Genomic DNA, 19,948 nt, shown 5'->3' on the forward strand with positions numbered 1-19,948 from the left:
TAGTGAATTTAAATGGTTTATCTTTATACTACTGGACAATAATAAATAAATTAAATTAAATTAAAATAGTTGAAAGTAGCATTTGTTATGATAGGTACGAATCGCGAATTATGACCGATACTGTCGTGAAACCAGTCCGACCGAAAATATTTAAAAATTCCATCGCCAGTATTTGAATATAGTTCTTCACTGTGAAAACTTTTACATCACGTCACATGCTCGAATATCCTATCCACCACATAAATGACTTCAGTTTCGAATAAATTCCTACTGGTTCCTAATGGTTGTGCTCTTTTCTTTAACGATTTACTTTCAGGACATCAAGTTTATCAAGGTTCAATGTTTAAATGATAAAATCGATCGAAGGTAAGAGGTGTTTTTTTACAATTTTACAAAATTGTTTACTTTCAGGACAATAGCTTTGCCTAGGTTTTATCGAAATAAACAATTCCTGACCTTCTCCTGAGGTGGAACGATTGGATACTAGGTCATACCGGAATCTTAGGAAACCGAAACCGAAGCTGATTCGATGACCAACAAAGGAAGAGAAAGCGAAATACTTAATCGCAAAATTCGAGCAGTAGATAGGATTCGATGGTACAGGAAGGTTCTGGAATAAGTATGGGAATCGAAGTGGTATGAAGCTCGGGATGTGAAACTTAGAAAGATTAAACCATCTACGGCGGTATGGAAGAACAGGAAGGTTCGAAGAGAGCAGAAGAACTTGACCCGGTTGAGGATCGAGTATACGCTGATGACTCATCACTTAGAATAGACTTAGAATAAACCAGTACTTAGATTTTAATACCTGTGAAATACTTTGTTTTGATGAACGTAGGGAAAATAGAGTACTAAAAATTCTGAAATCGGCAGGCATTGATAACAAAATATGAATTTGTTAATTTTTAATTTGGAAATTCTTTGTAAAGAGCCGACTGACCGACCCTACATGTTAAAGGCTCTATAATAAAAACCAAACCAAGGTACTTCTAAAATGTATCTCAATATAGTAAACAAAAACGTAGTTCTATGTTAAAAGATGACAGTTGTAGGAAATTCTGAGCCGATCTCTAGTCACCAAGTAGGATATAAATCGTATAAATTTTAAACTGATAGAAAAGTCATGCACAATCAGCCTTTCAAACACTTCTCAATCCGCTCATGGCAGCGGTTTATGGTGTGTTAATTCAGCGTCAATACATAAATAACCGCTACGCAAACGTCACTCATTCTCAGCTGGTCGCACAACATATGCACCTTGTCATCTTCACCAATGGCCATAAGTGCTTACGGGTTACCTTATAGACTGTAGGTCTCTTTTAACAAGTGGACTGTTATTCGATTATGTAGTGCTGCGGCTGGTGCAACCCGAAACATAGTTAAAGTTCTCAGAACACCACACACACTACCTAGGCATTATGCTATCTATAAAGCTTGTTGATTGTTGTCAGTAATCGATTGGGGTGAGTGAGTCAGTCAGATGTTTACTGTAAAGGCAGAGAATACAACTCTACTCTACACATTCGTACAATGTAGATATGCTGGCACACTAGCATAAGCATGGTTTCTCTTGGCACGCGCTTTGGCTCAACTCAGCAGTTCTCGCGTCGGTATTAGGAAGAAGGAAGTAGTCAATAGGCACTCACCGACCAGCTGATTGGTGGTGAGTACACCACTTTATCGCGTTCCTTCGTTCGCGATGCGAATATGCGATAGTCTCGCGTGGTGAATATAGCTAGAAGGTATGAGGGTGTATTCGAGTGAGTGGAAACGTGTTGCGTGTGAGATTGTGTATTCGAATCTCTCAGCGCTCTCGTTGCGGTGAGTTATTATTGTTGGAGAGTATGAAGTCTGCAGTCGACGGTTCGCCGTGGGTCGGGCAGCATAGCAATACTCAGTTAGCAATCAACAGTAAACAGAGTCGGACGGAAAAGTAGGATTTTAGTTCCAGAATCGCAAACATCAGAAACCTCTCTTCTTGTTGTACAGTAGAACTTTACCAAATGAAGGAGCAAACATAACTTTATCTAGTTTGAGTGCAAAGTAACTACGTGACACGGGCGACCGGAAAGGGCAATCTGAATATACGGCAAACATCCTGTGAATAAAATACCGACACAACAAGGACATTTTCGTGAAAATGAGTGACTTGAACAGATCTATTTACGTGGATTTATCGAGTGGGGGAGTAAATGGTGCTGAAAGTTAGAAGTCGGTGCTTGATTCCAACACTTAGTCGCTGAACGGCTTCCTGCAGAGGAACGAAAAATGATGTTCAGTGGGAACACTTAGAACCGATTTAAGTCAATTTAGAACAGTTTGAGAAAATTTCGGTTTTTTATCGTGAGCTTGTTGTGTTTGAGTTCTGGTTTTTTTTTTCGAGAAAAAAAAATTCGACAAGAACCAGACTGGATATTGGCAGAACATCCTCGTGATAAGCGTGAAGTGAGCGACTGGGTCGATCCGAACCCATCGAAGGGAAACAAGAAAAATACGCTTGGCATCAATGAAGAATTGATTTTCTTTCCTGCCGCTAGCGCCAGTGCAAAGGACGTTGCCTAATAAGCTTTACAGCGAGTGTAAACAGATACGCACAATTTTTTTGTAAATTCGATCGGGTTTCCCAAACTAGAGAGGAAATTAGAGAGTTAAAGTACCATCACTTTGATTGGTTCAGAAATTGAAAAAAAATTAATAAATAAATAAACTAGCATATTTTGTTGATATCAGCGATTGTTGTAAAATACTAAAAATTGAAGAAAAAATTAATGAAAAACGAAGTTGATAATACGGAAAATAGTGAAGAGCTACGTGAAAAGCAACATCTCGAAGTGTACAAGCATGAGGTGAATTTGTGAATGAAAAATTGAATAATCTTCTAGAGAAACCAAATAAATCGTAAAAGTTAATCAGTGTGTGCTGCATAAACAATTTTATTTTCCGCCTTCAAAAGTACAGCAAAAAAGAATCGATTCCTATTCGGGAGAGCGGCTACCGAGCGAGTGCAAGAAACAAATGAAAACAAAAATAAAACGAGTTATTCGGTTCAGGTGAGCTGTCGTGCAATGGGATTCAGAAAAAAAGAATATTAAGGTGCACACTCGTTAGAGAAAAATCCCCTTAACCTGCTGATGTCAATGGACTTGTAAATCAAATAATTTTCGTACATATTTACGAATTTGGTGAGCTGTAGCGGCTAGTGCAACATTCCGGTTGGACCAAACCGATTGCACAGAGTTTTGATGAAAAAGTGAATATTACCGTTAGTGAGTGTGAGTGTTGAGAATAAAATTTAGTAAAGCCCCAATTTACGAGTGTTGATAAGTGGCTAATAAAGAATTCCCCTCGTACCTAGACGTACGTTTCCTTACATTTCCAATCAACCATCAAGGCAGGCGAAGATTCAAGGTGTAGTGAAAATATACGAATTTCTCTCCCAAACACGCAAGTTCTGAAAACAATTCTGAGTTTGGCTGTCCAAATGTGTGACGTGAGGTTCGCAGACAGAAATATCGGCACATAATCACCCGAAAGTGTTCCATCACGTTGATAGCAGCAAAACAAGCGAACCTTCTCCAGCCGCACTAAACTAGCGGAATCAGTTCGGCACAAAAATATGGTTCCACAGCTCAGCCACGATCTGCAACTGATAGTGTCCCAACAGGAGATGATGGATACCGGTGTGGTGCAAATGCAGCAGCAGATTACCACCAATGCGCTGCTGGAACAGCAGCAGCAGCAACAGCAGCAGCAGCAACAACAACAACAACAACAACAACAACAACAACAGCAGCAACAGCAGCAGGGTCTGCAGGTCACCATGAACAGTAACGACCAGTTGATGGTGGTTCAGCAGCAGCCACAGCAGCAGCAACAGATAACAGTACCGGTCCTGTTCGGGTCCCAAATGGTGGACAAAAACTCCAGCACGCCTTACACCGATGCAACACAGGTGAGTGAACTTTCAGTTTCAAATTCAATTCGAAAACAACGCAACGTGCCAAAGACGGGGATCGGTTCGAGTACTTTCCTCGTTGCTAGTGATAAGACTTATCGTACGTTGTGCTTGACTGGATTGAGGAGGTCGGGAAATGGCAAATATCCCGGCCACCGTCACCGCTGCCTCCGCCGTGCCGTGCCGTTTGTGTTGAGTTTTTGGGGGCATCACTATGAAATTGCGAAATTCGTGTGATCGGTAATGAGAGCCTGCGACGCAGTTTTTTTTTCGCGGTGTGTCGTCAGGATTTTTCAGGTTCGATATATAAATAGAACGGATGATGAATCGGCGATAATGGTTATCATGAAGCGAAATTTTTTTCTTCAAATCGACGAATTAAAGCGTGTGGCGTGTGCTCAGTGGTTCCGGGGGATTTTTCGAACTTTTACAACCCCTATATTTTATGCGCATAAAAATGATCATTTCCTATGTTTGTTTTAAGCAACCTCAATTTGATTTTTTTTGACTCAGTGTTTTCAAATGGTTTTGAACAATAGGCATCTAAATGTGATTACGATTGTTCTAAACTAATCGAATAGTCGATTGCATTAGTTTGAAACTATGTGCACACAAAAACTAATCAGGCAAAATAGATTGATCCGTTCGATTAAATCAATTCTCTCTCTATCGCCAAATAGGACGAGAGCTTATCTAAAGGTTTATCTGTCCGAATGAATTGTTACGAGGATTAACTTCATGCTGTTATCTGTCGATTTGTGTATGGAACGTTTTAGATTAAATGGAATCACCGAGCACACGATGACCGATATTTATTTTGAATCAATTTAACATGACCGATATTCAAAATCTCTTCAAATAATTTATTGTTGTTGTAAAAAAGCAACTTATACATTGTTAACTTTCATTCAATGACCAAGTGATTTTGTTTTACGGGAATTACTGAATTTACCAGCCCTAGCACGAAGTGTGATGGTGACATCATCTATCAAATGATAAACGTATGGTACAGTTGGAGTGATGTGTTTTGAGATTTTCTCGTTCCAGTTTGAGTACCTTGCATTCTGCACGTAACCCTAAAGTTGAAATGATTGTGCAAAACTGAATTTGGCTCAATAATCTGTAAGTATTGTTCAAAAAAATTAAATTTTTACTACCATTTTACTCTGAATAATTTTATATGGTAGCTACTTCAAGTGGTGTTGGAAATTTTTTAAGTAAAAGAAGATCAAGCTTCCCATCTGGAAATGAAAATAGGTTTTCATTTTACTCTGATAACCTCATCAATAAATATAAAATATATACCTTGTAAAATATTCTAGAGAAAGCTCATTTGTGACTAGGACTTTTATCACAAAAACAAAGAGATTTTTTTTAAATGTGCAAAAATATTATGCGTTTTAAGCATTTTTTGTTTAAAGTTTAACCATGTACTATGTCGTTGCTTTTCATTTATACGTTATTTGTAACGGCCTTATATCCAATGCAAAAATCTATAAAGGGAAAGACAAAATCGAAAGAAATTTGTTTGCCGATTTTCGGAAATTTTATTGTTCGAATTTCCAGTTTTGTTTCGTGCTAGAATCGTTACGGAGTGTACGGAGTGCACTTAATTGATTTTATAAAAAGTTTGACTTATTTCCCACAAACTACTTTTTTGTCCCCCGGATTTTTTAAGCCAGTTTCGAAGGAGGGGTAACAAAAACTTTAAAAATAATTTACAATGGCTTAATTAACTAAAATACAGCAAACGTTGCTTTTGCGTGTTATTTATTTACAACAATTGGCAATCAATGCTTGTACTGATAAAGTTCTCAATTTCGCCCATCACTCAGGAAAAAGCCTGTCCTCTTGCGTCTATAAATGAGTAGTTTTTTAATCTCGTAGCATGAGTCAGGGTGTGTGCGCGGAAGATATCGATAAGGTGTACGGTCTATTGCATTTCTCCCCACCTAGGGGTTTTTTATAAACAAGATGCAAAACAAGGCATTAGGACTGCCGTAATAATTTATTTGAAATAAGAAAAAACTGTTTTTTATCAATTTCCGATAAAAATGCTCTATATTTCTGCACCCGTTGGAGATAGAAATTTTATTTGTTTATCAAAGTTGCTTGTTTTTACATTTTATACAACCTTGCTGAAAAAACCATGCCTCTATCTTCTGACATAAAAAAGTTAGCTTCTTTATTTTCATCGCTTAGTAGTAACCCTTAATCAGTCACATTAAGTTAACTTAACCTCCCAACCCTCTGTGTTTCAACATTGAATAAAAATCACATAAGCCGTTTAAATATTTTAAATTGAAACGAATAAGGCCATTGCAAATTATTTTTGAAGTTTTGGTCCCCCCCCTGACCTTGGAAATTGGCTTGAAAAATCCGGAGGTAAAAAAATAATTTATAGGATACTAGCTGACCCAATTTTTTTTATAAACTCAATTGTCTGTGGGCTCTACAGCCTAAAAAACTCGAAAAATGATTGTACGAGTTGAGTTAACGCTCCTAGCGCAAGGAAAAATTTTCATTCGTTTTTGTCTTCTTTTTCGTAGATTTTTTTACGAAAAATTTTAACATATACATTAAAAGCAAAAATAGATTTGTTTAAACTTTAAGTGAAAATGCCCAAAATCCATATTTTTTTGCTCGATAAAAACATTCTCTTTGTTTTTTTTCGCCCCCCCTTCAGTGGCCCAACACCGGAAGGACAAAAACTTTTTAAAATATTTGTAATGGCCTAAAATGTATTTGAGAAAGAAGATGTTTGTTCTTAGCAAAAAACAATCTATTCGCCTGATTTGTTATTGCAGGAGTGTTAACTATTTTTTGCATAATTTTAAATTATTTTCTAGCGTCTTTCCGAATAACTGAAAACCTCAAATTACGCTAGAATTTGAAAACTAGATCAATGAAAGTGAGATCGACTACCTGGCCCCACATTGGTCATATCTAGAAAAGTTCCGCGGATTCCCGGGAACACCCAGACAATCGACCAGTTCCTGGGGCCACAATGGCCAATTCCAGACATGATTTTATTGTAAAAATATAGCACATTGTGTAATTGTACTTCCCTGAGAGTTCCCAGAGTCCCTCGAACATATCCGGATACGACTAGCGTGACCCATTAATCTCTTTTTTGAATTACGTCCGGTTCAAATAAGTTTTTGGCAAATAAGTTTTTCGAAACATTCTATAATCGCAAACTGTTTTTCACTTTTACATATTTGGACCTCCCCCCCCCTCTTTTAAGCGACCACCCCCTTTTTGTCAGCCCCCTGTGCTGATTCACTTGTATCAAGAAACATGCACGCCAAGTTTGCTGAAGAACAGTCAAGGCGTTCCGGAATTATGGCGCAACTCGTTTACTTATATATACTTAAATCTGTTAAAACCCCACATATTCAAAGTTGATTTATTTAAGATAGACACAAATACACTCTCCAATTTTTTGATATTATGCACAAAAAATCACGATCTTTCAAACGCAATCAACCGATTTTAATTCTGCTTGCATCTTTCTAAGATACTAACATTGGAAAACGGCCTATTTTTATCACAAAATTTAATATAAGTGTAGATTTAGCCAATTACTTTTTCCACCAAAAGTTGCGTCTTATTGAGCCTCAAAAGTAATTTTAAGTAGTGTTTTGCGAGAAATGCAAAATAAAAAAGTTTTGGAGATAAATCGCAAAATAGCAGGGTCACCCTAACTTAACTCAGGAAAATCGCCCTAATATGGAAATGGTTCGAGATAGAGGGATTTCGTCTTCTGCAATATTACTTAAAATACTTCAAGCTATAAAATTGCTGAAGTAAATATCGCTCTATCTTGTTTCGTTTTGAAGATAATTTTTGGATCTTGGTTAATTTAAGGGTCTTCCTAAAATAGCTCATGCCAAAAAAACGGCATCCTAAATCAAGATTTTATTGCTAACAAGTAAATAGTCTAAAATCAACGACTACTGAGTAAACAATTTCTTCCACCTAATTTGGCTTTCTGGCCCATAGTCGCAAAATTTAAAAACAATGAGTTAATGACAGCAAACGATCTAGAATTTCTAAGCTATATTTTACTCTGATCAGACTACATAAATGTTGGAAACAGCTAGATTTACAAGCTGATTTTGAACAATTGATAGGGTTTATTTCTAATTCCCGTCGTAGTAAGGAAAGCCACTTTAATTTTCATTATTTCTTAGGTAGATTTAATGAATACTCCAAAAGCTCTGCTGGTGATTTGACTCAAACATACTTATCTTCCGATCCGTGACCTTTGAATTCACTAAAGAGCGATTAATAAAGCATTTGATTGAAATTACGCAACTGACTTTATATCTTAAATTCGTCGTATCGTTTTAAAATCCGTCCATCAAAATTTTTCATCGTTCGAACTATAAATCACAAAGTTTTTGAAGCTAGCGCCCATGTATTTGTGTAGGACAGCATGACAAATGTTATTCTGCAAAATTTCTGTAGGTTATGCCAGTTTTTCCGGCTGCAGAATAACAACAATGCGATGCGTGAGTTATTTTCATTTCATGAATGACGGAAATTGAAACGATTAGTCGACATTCTCTTCTTTGTCGCACGAAAAAACGTTGAAAATTTGGCTGCTAGGAATTCTTTAATGAAAAAAAAGCATTCAAATAGATCTCAGCTTACTTTGATTGATCGCGTATGAGAGGCAACAAACTAAAATATTAGGAAATAACTAATTTTGCATTGTGTGTCATAAAAATCGCTGATATTTTTAATAATTTGTGTTGGATAGGACGAGAATAGGCAATTACGACGAAGCAGCAACATACCTCTGTAAACCATACAGAGCAGCAAGTTTTGAACGTGTTTTTCTCGATATCGGAGTTTTGTCATTTGGTTCGGTCTGGCTTTACACCAATCAACTGTGACAGTATAATAGTGATATAATACTGTATTTTTATGTTACGGACTTAACAGTTTGGAGTTTTTTAACGGGAAGTTAGCAGTCATTAACTTTTCGTCGGAGAGCCCGATTTAGGAAGCAGTTTTTTGGCTCAAAAGCGGGGTTTTGTTTATAGAAATGTATTCACTGTATTTTTCTTACCAATCTGAACACAGCGAATATATTTTCATGAACAGAATTTTTGCTGCAAACAAAAAAACTGCTTTTGAATTTTGCAGAATCGATGATTTTGAGCTTCTCCGGTTTTATTTGTATGTATGCGCACAAGCAGAGACACTTGTGCGCATTCCGGGATTATAAGAATTTGCTTCCAGCATTAGGATCCTTCCATGTAATAATCAATTTCGCTGCACCAGATTTAACCCACGTGATGGTTTGTTTGTTCGAAGAGTGCTACATAAATATTCTTTCAGACGTTCAGGAGTTTTCTCCTAGTGATTTCGGTTGACTCCTCACTCCATCCTCCAGACTTCCACTCATATGATGCCTCTGTATTTATGAATTTATCATGTAATGATAATAATGTTAATGTAAATGTAATGTGTTCTGGAGTTATGGTGGAACATACAAACACACATAGAAACATACTCATGCTCACTTTTATCTGTATAGAAGATAGATAAATGTAAACTAAAGATTATGCTGTCGAAAATTTTCCTTCCTCCTTCAAAATAGGCTCGAAAAATTTTCAGGTAAAAACGAATTTGCTGAAATATTTTTTATATACGATCAATTATCTATCTGTCGATTTTATGGTCTAAAGAACTCGAAAAATGAGTGTACGGAGTGTTAACGCTTCTATCAAGAAACAAAAGTGGGATTTCAAACAATGTAGCGTACGGGAGGGTATTTTCAGTCTATTTCGAAATTCAGCCAACTTTCCTTTTCTTTCGCTTATAAAAATACGTTGTCAACAGAGGTGGCATAAACCGCAGCGCAGACCAAAAGACACACATTCTTAAACAACACAACACTCGCCATGCGGTGTGTGTTCGCCCACAAATTCCCTTCAGTGTCTCTTTTGCTAAACACGCTCTTTCGTGCTTTACGCGCACCAACAAAAGGCAGTCGCAAACGCAGAGTGATAAATTTGCTGCGTGCTTTACCACACCAAGAGCCGCACTCTGCGCGGCGGGATTGTACACCCTGCGCTGGGTCAGTTGAAGTGGTGTGATTGAAAAAAACATTTTTACTGTTGCGGTGCCTGATCCGTACTAACTTAACATAGACCATATTAGTTGTTCAGTGCAGCGTGTATTTTCACTTTTAAAAGGGCAGAAAATTTGTAAATACAAAACAATTTTTTTGCGCAATTCCGCACGGAGTGTGGCAAAGGGCAGCACCAAGTGCTGTTTGTCACTCACTGGGCGATTTTCACCGAGTGCTGTCGTTCGCTCCCACTCTGCTTTCGCTCGTACGCTGTGTGCATATTAGCTGTAGAGGTGTGTTGCCGAATCGCTCTGTGCGACAAGGCATAATATTGGAACATTGGGCGCATAGTGTGAGCGAATGACAGCCCTGGTTGTCAATATACAATACTATACTGTTTTTTCATTAAAACAGCATCAAAACTAACTGTTCTTCCACTAGAACTAGGCCTGGGCCGAAAAAATAGAAGCAATCGCTTAATGGGCCGAAAATACCCTCCCGTGCCCGAATTACTGAAAATCATGAAAAAAGTTTTTTTTTTATTTTGTCTCTTATTTGTAAGGTTTTTGTACGGAAATGCAGAATAGTAAGAATAGATTTGGCTTTCACGATTAAACTTAAAATAAAAATGCATAAGACGTGTATTTTTTGCGTGATTTAAAAAATCCCATTGTTTTCCCTCCCCCTTTTTGGCTTTATTGACTGATCTGAACTCTGAAGCCTTCGGAATCAGTTGTCACTACCGCCCGAGCTTTTGTTTGAAAACGCACTAAACAAATTTGTACATCCAATATGAAATGGTAGCCTCTATTTTCAATGAAAAAATCGGGTTTAGTGCAATAATATGGTATCCATGAACGCCACTTTAGGATTATGAAAATAAGTTCTTTCACAAAATGATCCAAAGTATTGGAAAACTTAACGGCAATAAAAAAAAATAGATTTAATATAATATCGTCTTTTTTTTATCCGTACCAAAGGTGAGAAGTGTCCCATTTTGCACGATTAACCCCTATTCCTCAATTTTTTTGGAAGAATTATTAGGAAATTCTAATTTGAGATTAGAATACGTGAAGACAAAAAGCATAAGCTTGAGTCTATTTTTCAGGAAGATTTCGCAAGGAATTGCTCTATAGCACCTACTTCCTTTGTGGCCCACTCTGTCTTCGTTTCAATTGATTCCCTTTTTCCGACCAACTAGCTCGTAGAACGGTAGCATTCGATGGCGTCATCGCTCATGTTCCTGTCAAATCAAGTTCCAACGGTTGCGTCGGTTGGTCTGGGCGTCACGCATATTTTCGTTTCTGATCGCCATCAATCGTTTTGGCAACATCGGGCGGGCGCGCATAGCATAACACTTTAGCTTGGCAGCTTTGCTGCTGTCTGGCAGGGTGCCTACCGATTGCTGCTTATTATTGGCCATTAAGTTTCGCCCTGTGCACCACCACGGAACGTGCACGTATGCGAGGTGCAAGCTTGTTGCAGTCTAGCAATTTTCGGCTTCACCACAGATGAGAAAACCTGTTCGAATAATAAAGTTGTTCCTGCTTGCTTCCTGGACGGGTGATGCAGAGGATTACAACCCTGAATCCGCGAAAACAAACCTAAGGGAAGCGCCTAAGAAGTAGTAGGTAGAATATCGCCGGAATAAATCAAAAAAGGAATTGCTGAGTAACCTCTGACTGTTCTACCCTGTGTCCCACACCCTACTAGCTCCCTAGAGATCTACGGACAACCATGGGCCAAAGTTTGTTCGACGAGTTCCGACATACCTTCGTCTCGCCGGGCAAGCCCAAAAGTGGTGGAGAGAGAGGAGACAGAGAAAGGAATGATAAAACATAAATTTAACTTCCCGAACTGTTCACGTACTGATTTTTCTCTCGACTTCGTTAGTTCTTTCGTGTTCGTCCCCGGTCATGACTGGCTGACTGGCCATTTTTTGCCCCATAACTTATATCTTCTCTAGATTAAACATAAATTTCCATATAATCTAGACGCATTCTTCCCAGCCTTGCTCACTCCGGGATCAGTTCCTGGGCAGTTCTGCCCTGACAGCAGCGTCGCAGCCAGCAGTGCAGCAGTGCAAGCCGAACTATTATACGATATTATGCAGACGGCAAAAAAACTATATCTCAACGAGAAAAGTTTGCTATTCGTTGGAGCTCGTCTTGCGGAAAAGTTTGATGGAATCCGAATTTTAACGAGTCAATTGAGCTACGATGGTGTAGACCATTGTCGGACTTTTCTTTCTCGTATTTGGCACAGAAGTTCTATTTTACCGCAAAGTTGACGTTTTTAAATCTTCCATTTAATCAGCAGTAAACACGGACCTAACCTAGATTGTAACATTTTGCAGTCTGAACGAGAATCCCGTTTTGCGAGGGGGCGGACCACGCCGAACAACTCACCATTAAAATCAACGACAGTAATAACAACTCCAAATGAGCCCGCATTAAAACAGGCTCAAATTAATCTTTATTTATCATTTATCATCACATTGTAGGGATTTTATTTTCACGCTTTTCGTTTGTTTTGTGGTCGAGCGGAGCTCGCGTTCGCAAACCGCAGTGTAATAATTTGTCCCAATTTCGGACACTTCTGGTCCGGTGGGTGCGAGTAACACCTAGAAAAAAAGCATGGATTGTTGGTTGTTGGTAGCGATCTATAGAACAATTAACACCTCCTTAGCTAGCGGGTTGGCCAGCGTTCATCATTTGGGTTGGAGCTAAATGGATCAGCACAACAAAAAAAGAATAAAGTGATAAACATGGACTTCGCTCCACACCGCCGACTAGACCGGTTGATGGACCGGACCAAACGGAACGAAAGTCGCCAATTGTGGTCCACCAACCAACCAACCAACCAACCAAACCACTGGCCGGTGGGTCATAATTCTTTCCGAAGTGCACGGTGGCGCGACGACGGTGACCGACAAGCAATCAACGGGTCGACGACGCTAGCCGGCTCAATCACCGTGGCATCATCCGTGTTGGTTTGGCTGGCGTTTTCTGGATGCTAATATTTAATAATTCATATCGATGTTGCCCGAGCGGAGAGCGTTTCGGAATGTGACGCGGTTCAAAAAAAAAAAAAAACTTTGTAGCCTGGTGGAATGGTTTTTTTTCTTCTTCTGAGTGAATTTCAATTTTTAATTAGATTTTTTTTTTCGCAACTGCTTAACGAGAAGGCAATGGGGAATTGATGCATTTTGATTAATTGTGTGGGGTGAGTTACGTTTTGGTAATAATAATATATTACTTGTGTGTTTTTTTCTTGGAATCTGTTATTTTGTACAAGAAATTGTACTAATGGATGGCCTGGGTAATTCTCTTTACCTCTTGTGCTTTTTACTTTTACTTTCTTGTACTTTTAATCTAAATTGTTTACCATAAGTTATATGGTAAACAATTTAAATTAAAAGTAATTAAGACGTGTACGTTTTGTTTAAAACTCTAACTCGTTGCTGATTCAATAGAATCATAGCGCTAGCTTAGCAATTAAACCTTGCCGAATAAAAAACTAAAGGCCAGGTTCTGAAATCGGACATCACGTCAGATCGGATCATGTTCAGAATTTGCTACATATATAGTTTAAGACTCCAACTCCTAAGCTTGGTGCTCATCTCAATGATTACGTTGAATTTCATTTAAGATTTTACTGTTTTTCCAGAAAACAAATGGTGAAAATTCACGATTTACAAGTAGATGAATAATTCTTGTTGAAACAGTGTCACTACTGACACGAGTGGACCCCTCGTTTGACAAAAGATAACTTGTTGTTTTATTTACTCAATGCCAATGCACGTCTGATTTTTTGAATGTTTCTTGTTGTATTTATTCTCAGCTTTCCAAGGGTGGTACTAAAATGAAAAACGGTTACGGAGAAATTGGCGATTTTTTTGATAAAATCCTATATGGCGACCAAATCCAAGATGGCCACCAAAAATTTTTCACTCCATTTGAAAGTCCAGTTGTTCTTCTTTACAGAACTGTACCATTTGCTAATAATTTCACTTTTATTTTAACTCTCGGGTCCCTTGGCGAACGAGGGGTTCATTGTTTCGAGGTATTAAAAGTGAAATTCTCATTTTTTAACCATTTTCAACCAATCAAGTTCAAGTACAGAAGTTCAAATATTTGGAGACCTCGTATTAGTAACGGTCCCGTGATTTTTCAAGTGATGCGTGTTTCGTTTTTAAGTAAATCATCATAAAATCTGCAAAAAGTGTATGAAATTTTTATTTGGACCATAAAATTGCTGTCTGTCATTTAATCATTGACAAAAGACGATGTAAAGATGACAAAAAACGAAAGAGAGACAACAGTGCAGTGTGACGATGAAAAGACGCCCAAAAGTAACCAAAATGATGAGAAAAGTGGTAAAGATGCGGAAAAAAGCGACAAAAGTATCAAAAATGATAACAAGAAATGATAAATATACGATTTAAAGTTCCCAGGTAACATTCTAGTTTTTATTGCACTCTTATGATGGCATTTAAGACAAAAATTAATCATGAAGATCGCCATAAGAGTACAATAAAACTTACATTGTTGCTTGGGATGGCAAAAAGACCATGAAAAAACGACAACTTCTTTTTGACGTCTGTTAGTCGTTGTTCGTTGCATCTTTACATCATCATTCTTGCTTGAATTATCATCATCGTACAGCAATTCTTCGTCAGTTTTATTGTTTTTTGTGGCATTTTTGGTTTAATGGCGTCTGTTTGTCGTCCTTTGAGTCTTTTTTTTGGCATTTTAGGCTTCTTTTTGCTATCATTTACCTTTTGTCATTTGTCTTTTTGTCGTCTTTTTATCATCTCTTCATTGCATTTCTACATCTGATATAACCTTATTGTCTTTTTTGACGTCATTTATTCATCGTATTTTTGTCGTCTTTTGCTTCAACTTTTCATCTATTTGTCATTACTTTTTCGTCATCTTTCCTTTATCTATTTACTATCTCTTCGCTACCTATTCTTCGTCTTTTAGTCCTCAGCTTGCTGTCTTTTAGTTGTTCATTCGTTGTCTTGTTGTCATTTCGGTCGTCTGTTCATGGTCCATCTTTTTACCGTATTTTGCTGTTCTCTGTCAGTCGTTTTTGGTTGTCTTTTTAACACCTATTAATTGTTGTTCGTTCTTTTTAACATTTTGCTTTTTGGCATCGTCTTTTTGTTTTTTTTTTCAGTGATTTGTTCTTATTTTTATCGTCTTTTGTGGCGTTTTTGATTTAATGGTCTCTTTCGGTCGCCTCCCGGTTGGCTTCGAGGTATGACACTGGCTTAATAAACTAGTCGTCGTGTGTTCGAATCTCGACTGAGAGAGCCCTGTAATTGTTCTGCACTCTAACAGCTGGCTGCGAAGTCTGTCATATAAAAACAGAAGGTCAAATTTCGATAACGGAATGTAGCACCTATGCTGTGCTTTGGTCTCTTTCGCTCATCATTTGTATTATTTCTTTTTGGCATTTTTTCGCATCTTTTTGTTGTTATTCAAAACCTTTTTTCGCATTTTTGTCGTCGTTTTGTTGTCCTTTTGTCATTTATTTATCAAAAGCGAAACGCCGGAGAGCAACTAAAAATTTGTTACGATTCTGGTTTGACTACATACGACATTTCCCAGAAAAAGCTACAAACAAATACAAGTCGAGACCATACTACATTTGAAAATATATATATCCGTGAGCAGAAGAGTTAAAGTTTTACTGTCAAATTGATTGAGTTTATAGCGGTAAACTATAGAATAATTTTTTTTAGCAGTTTCCGTGGTTGTGCAGCATATGCGCATCGAATTTGATCGTGCCTATTGGAATGATAGGTGGATGAAAACAACGCATAATGGGCAAAAACGAGCTCGTAATCCCAAGAATTAGAAGCCGCTGGTTTGGAATCTTACAAGATACCTATTTTTATGTAAAAAATGCAGGAAATCGATTGGTTGTGGTTTCATCCTGCGTAAACTTCGGGTAGTGGCCCATTTTGCCCAATTCCATTCCAATAATATTCCATTTTACCCAATTCAACCTCATATACATAGATAACTTAATTAAAGCGATTAAAACTAACTCAAAGGTAAAAACAGTGTTCAAAAAATGTGTATTTTATCATACTGAATAACTTTGGAGAACAGTTGAAAGCAATAAATTAATTGGATGTGAAGTTATTGTGCAGAATTTATTTTTAAGTGTACTTTTTATATAAATCATTATATCTCGCAACTAGCAAAAGATACATATATACTATATTCAGCAAAGTTACTCATTTTAGTATGTTCTATAATTTTTCTGAAGAAAAAAAATATTTTGGACGTATTCAAAAAATCGAAAGTTTCTATCACCCTGATAGATGAATATAATATCACCTTGATAGTTTGAAAAGATGCACTGTATTTTATCGATAAACTTCTCCAAAGACACCGTTGAAAAATTACGATTTTTTTACGCAATAGAAAGTGAACGTGTTTTTGTAGATCTAGGAGAGAATTAGGCAAAACGATCCGATTGTGAATTCATCACGGTACTAAATCGATGACAATCAACTCTCCTGGTGCCTTTCGAGTAAATTGGTACTATTCGAGTTTATTCCCCAATCTTTGAATTAGTTTTAATCGCTCTAATTAGGTGTTACCATGTATTTAGGGGTGAATTGGGTAAAATGGACTATACCTACATTTCGCACAGTATAGAATGGATGGGATTTGATTCTTGTGATGTTTTTACAACATTTGGAAGCTATTTGAGTTCGTTTCACGGGCGGCAAATAAGTTTTTATTCTGTTTAATGAGCTTTTAACATGATTTTTGGGGAAAATAGGGCAAAATGAACCACTTCCCGCAGTTTGCGCAGGATGAAACCATCACCAATCGATTTCCTGCATTTTTTTACATAAGAATAGGTATCTTGTAAGATTCCAAACCAGCGGCTTCTAATTCTTGGGATTACGAGCTCGTTTTTGCCCATTGTGCAACGCGTTATCGTAATTTTGCAATTTTTGAAAATCAGTTATTTGAACAAAATAAATATTTTCTATTCGCCAATCTTAATTTTTTTAGCAAAATCGTTTTAGTTACTTACTGTGACCTGAAAACCGATTGATAATAAATTGCGTTCTGATGCAATTTGATGATTTATTGTTTGTGGGCTACTAGAATGACCTCACACAAAAAATGTTTTCGGCGTTGACCTCTAATATTCTTCATAATAGCAGCAGAAAATCTGTTTAATCTAGGTGTTACCATATGACCACAGACAAACAGACATACCCCTTGGAAGAAAAATCTACAAACATTATCGTACATGACATTTAGCTTGAATACTAGCACCATCTATGATCGACATTCCAAAATATCAAAGAGCAACAGGAGTATCCCTCGAAGTAGCAAGTATTTTTATGGAGAATCCCCTTTCTTTTGTCAAAAAGCGCCACTTTGACCAAAACGGAGACATTCCCAACTAAGCCCAAACTTGAAATGACGGTTTAATCGGTACGAAGAATGAAAAACGAGTGTTATGTCTGTTTGTCTGTGATATGAGTATAGTGCTACTGACTAACTAAATTAACAAAACAAAATACATTTGTGTTAGTTTGACAAATAAACCATAATAAAATCAATGTTTTGTTGGTACGCCATATTGTATTGGTACGGCCCACTTATAGTAAGTTGATAAGAGATGTGATGCAGTCAACTAGTTTTATGATGGTAATATGCGCAACCACATTAAACTGGCTTTTTCAAGTGTTTTATTACGGTTTTATAGCTAGCTATAAATGTGTTTTTACTTATTTGTAGTGCGTAATACCATAATAAAACCATAGGGAATAATTACGGGGGGGGGGGGGGTGACCCTACTCTGGAAAGTCAGAAAAATCGAATATTATCTTTTTTGCATTTTCGAGATGCTTATACCTTCAGAAATGTCATGCCAAAAGAATTTGTTGATATTTGATCTCGTTGAAAACTTACGGCAAATATTGTGGAGTTACCACAAGGGAAGTCTATTGCTGTACGAAACTTTGACCGGGTTTTCTCCGAAATCATGTTTCTTTAGCTGGCGGTACGTATATCTCAGCATCTAGTGGACCGATTTGACTGACTTTTTTTCAGCATGCAAAAATAAATTATCTAAATTGTTACGTAACCGTTTTTTGATATCTCAATTTTTCGATTTTCGTTCTACGATACTCCGTTGGTTCCCGGCACGTACCGCCAGCAAGGAACTATTTTCTAGAGGGCATTCTCCTGCCACCAGCATAATGATCACTATTCTGGAATCCAAAAAATACAAAATATATCTTCAAATATACTTTAACCAATAACCAAAATACCCCAACACTTAACTATAATTCTAGCATCTGAAAAAAATATACGAAAATCTATTATTTTTCGGTCTTCCAGAGTAGGGTTCCCCCTTTATACCGCAATAAAACCTTTATAACATTCAAATAAACTCAAGTAGCTTTAAAATTGTTACTTGGGAATGCAATTCGGTTGCATTCTAAACCTTGCTTCACAGGCAGGGACGGCAGTTAAACACACCATCGGTCTAGTGTCTAGTGTTTACAAAAGAAAAGTAATATTCCCTCGTCCCAACAGGTCGAAGATTCTTTACGACCTTTAAATCTACACTAATATGATATCTGTGCTTGGGAAGTACGCCAGAGTGTTAAACGACCCCTTCTCTTCAACGGATTTCATCTTTAACCCTTTATAAGGCCGTGGCAATTATTTTGCCACTAACGAAAAATATTTTTTTTTGAGTCTATAATGACATCAATATAATTATAGAAGCAAAATAAAAAATTTTTGTTGGTGGCAATATAGTTGCCACTGCCTTATAAAGGGTTAAACATTGAATCTAGTCCATGTACTGAACGTGAAACATTATAGAAAAGTGAGCGGTCATCCTTTCCCTTCGCCAGATTGCAGCAGCCATATACTGCAAGAATTTGTTCGAAAACTGTTGTCTTGTACAGAAACAGAGCTGAAGGGATATTTGTGCATGTGACGTGACGTGTCTTACCCGCGAATAGTTTTTGAGCGACCCCCCAGCACGTAGCCATTTTTTTGTGACTGAATCTGAAATGTCAAAAACGCTGGACGAGAAATCTCTTCATAGAAAATCAATGCGACGGCCATTGTTGTTTCGGGTATAATACAGAGAGGTCCATCTTAATGGAGGTACTATCAAACTCTGTAGACCAATATAGCGATGTCGAGGAGGTAGTTTTGAGTCAGTTACAATGTCAGTTGCAATTCTTTACATACTTTCAATTATATTTCTGTCAAGCATGCAAATAGCTGTGAAACAGAGTGTCGAAAGAACTAGTAAGTTGCAAAGGACGTTAGCTAATTGATATTTTAAGTGGTTGTCCACATGTTAGTTGTAATCGAATTAAACTTCAAAACAATCTATCGCAATGATAACAATATAATTTAATTTATATTAATGATAATTAATATTAGATTAATTTATAAACACAAACTCCGAAGCAAAAATTCAATAACAACACAAACCAATGAATCGACGACAAATTGTGGCACTAATCAGTGTCAGTTTTGTTTTTCTTTGTGGACTCCGGCGCGCGCGACTTGGTTGCACCGCGTATAACTCTGCGTGAAGCGCGGGCCCTTGTCATCACGTAGCGCACTGCATTAGTCGCCAGCACGCTCAGCTCGTAACGGGGACACTTCCTCGTCCGCTAGTTTCAGCTGTGCTGTGCTGTGCTGTGCTGTGTGGCAAACGATTGTTGACCAGTCATATATCGATAATAGTTACTGTCACACCGATGGATGCGATCGTCGTCAGCGTGTCCTCAACTGCGAGCGGCCGCGCGCTCGCGCAAGTTGCCTGATGCAAGCGCGCAGAGTCGACTGTTTGTACAAATAGTTTTCGCAATTTGCCATACAAGC

General features: G+C 37.6%; 1 protein-coding gene across 1 annotated transcript in view; it reads left to right on the top strand.

Moving 5' to 3' along the window:
• The first annotated feature begins 1,933 nt into the window (after positions 1-1,933).
• Positions 1,934-19,948, top strand: part of LOC128738852 (uncharacterized protein DDB_G0283357-like) — a 322,745-nt gene continuing 304,730 nt past the window's right edge. The window contains exon 1 of the mRNA XM_053834296.1: positions 1,934-3,952. Coding sequence (XP_053690271.1) covers positions 3,617-3,952 — 336 coding nt within the window. The 5' untranslated portion in view covers positions 1,934-3,616. The remainder of the gene's footprint in view (positions 3,953-19,948) is intronic.

The sequence above is a fragment of the Sabethes cyaneus genome, chromosome 2 (assembly GCF_943734655.1).
Source record: "Sabethes cyaneus chromosome 2, idSabCyanKW18_F2, whole genome shotgun sequence".
In the NCBI taxonomy this organism is placed as follows: Eukaryota; Metazoa; Arthropoda; class Insecta; order Diptera; family Culicidae; genus Sabethes; species Sabethes cyaneus.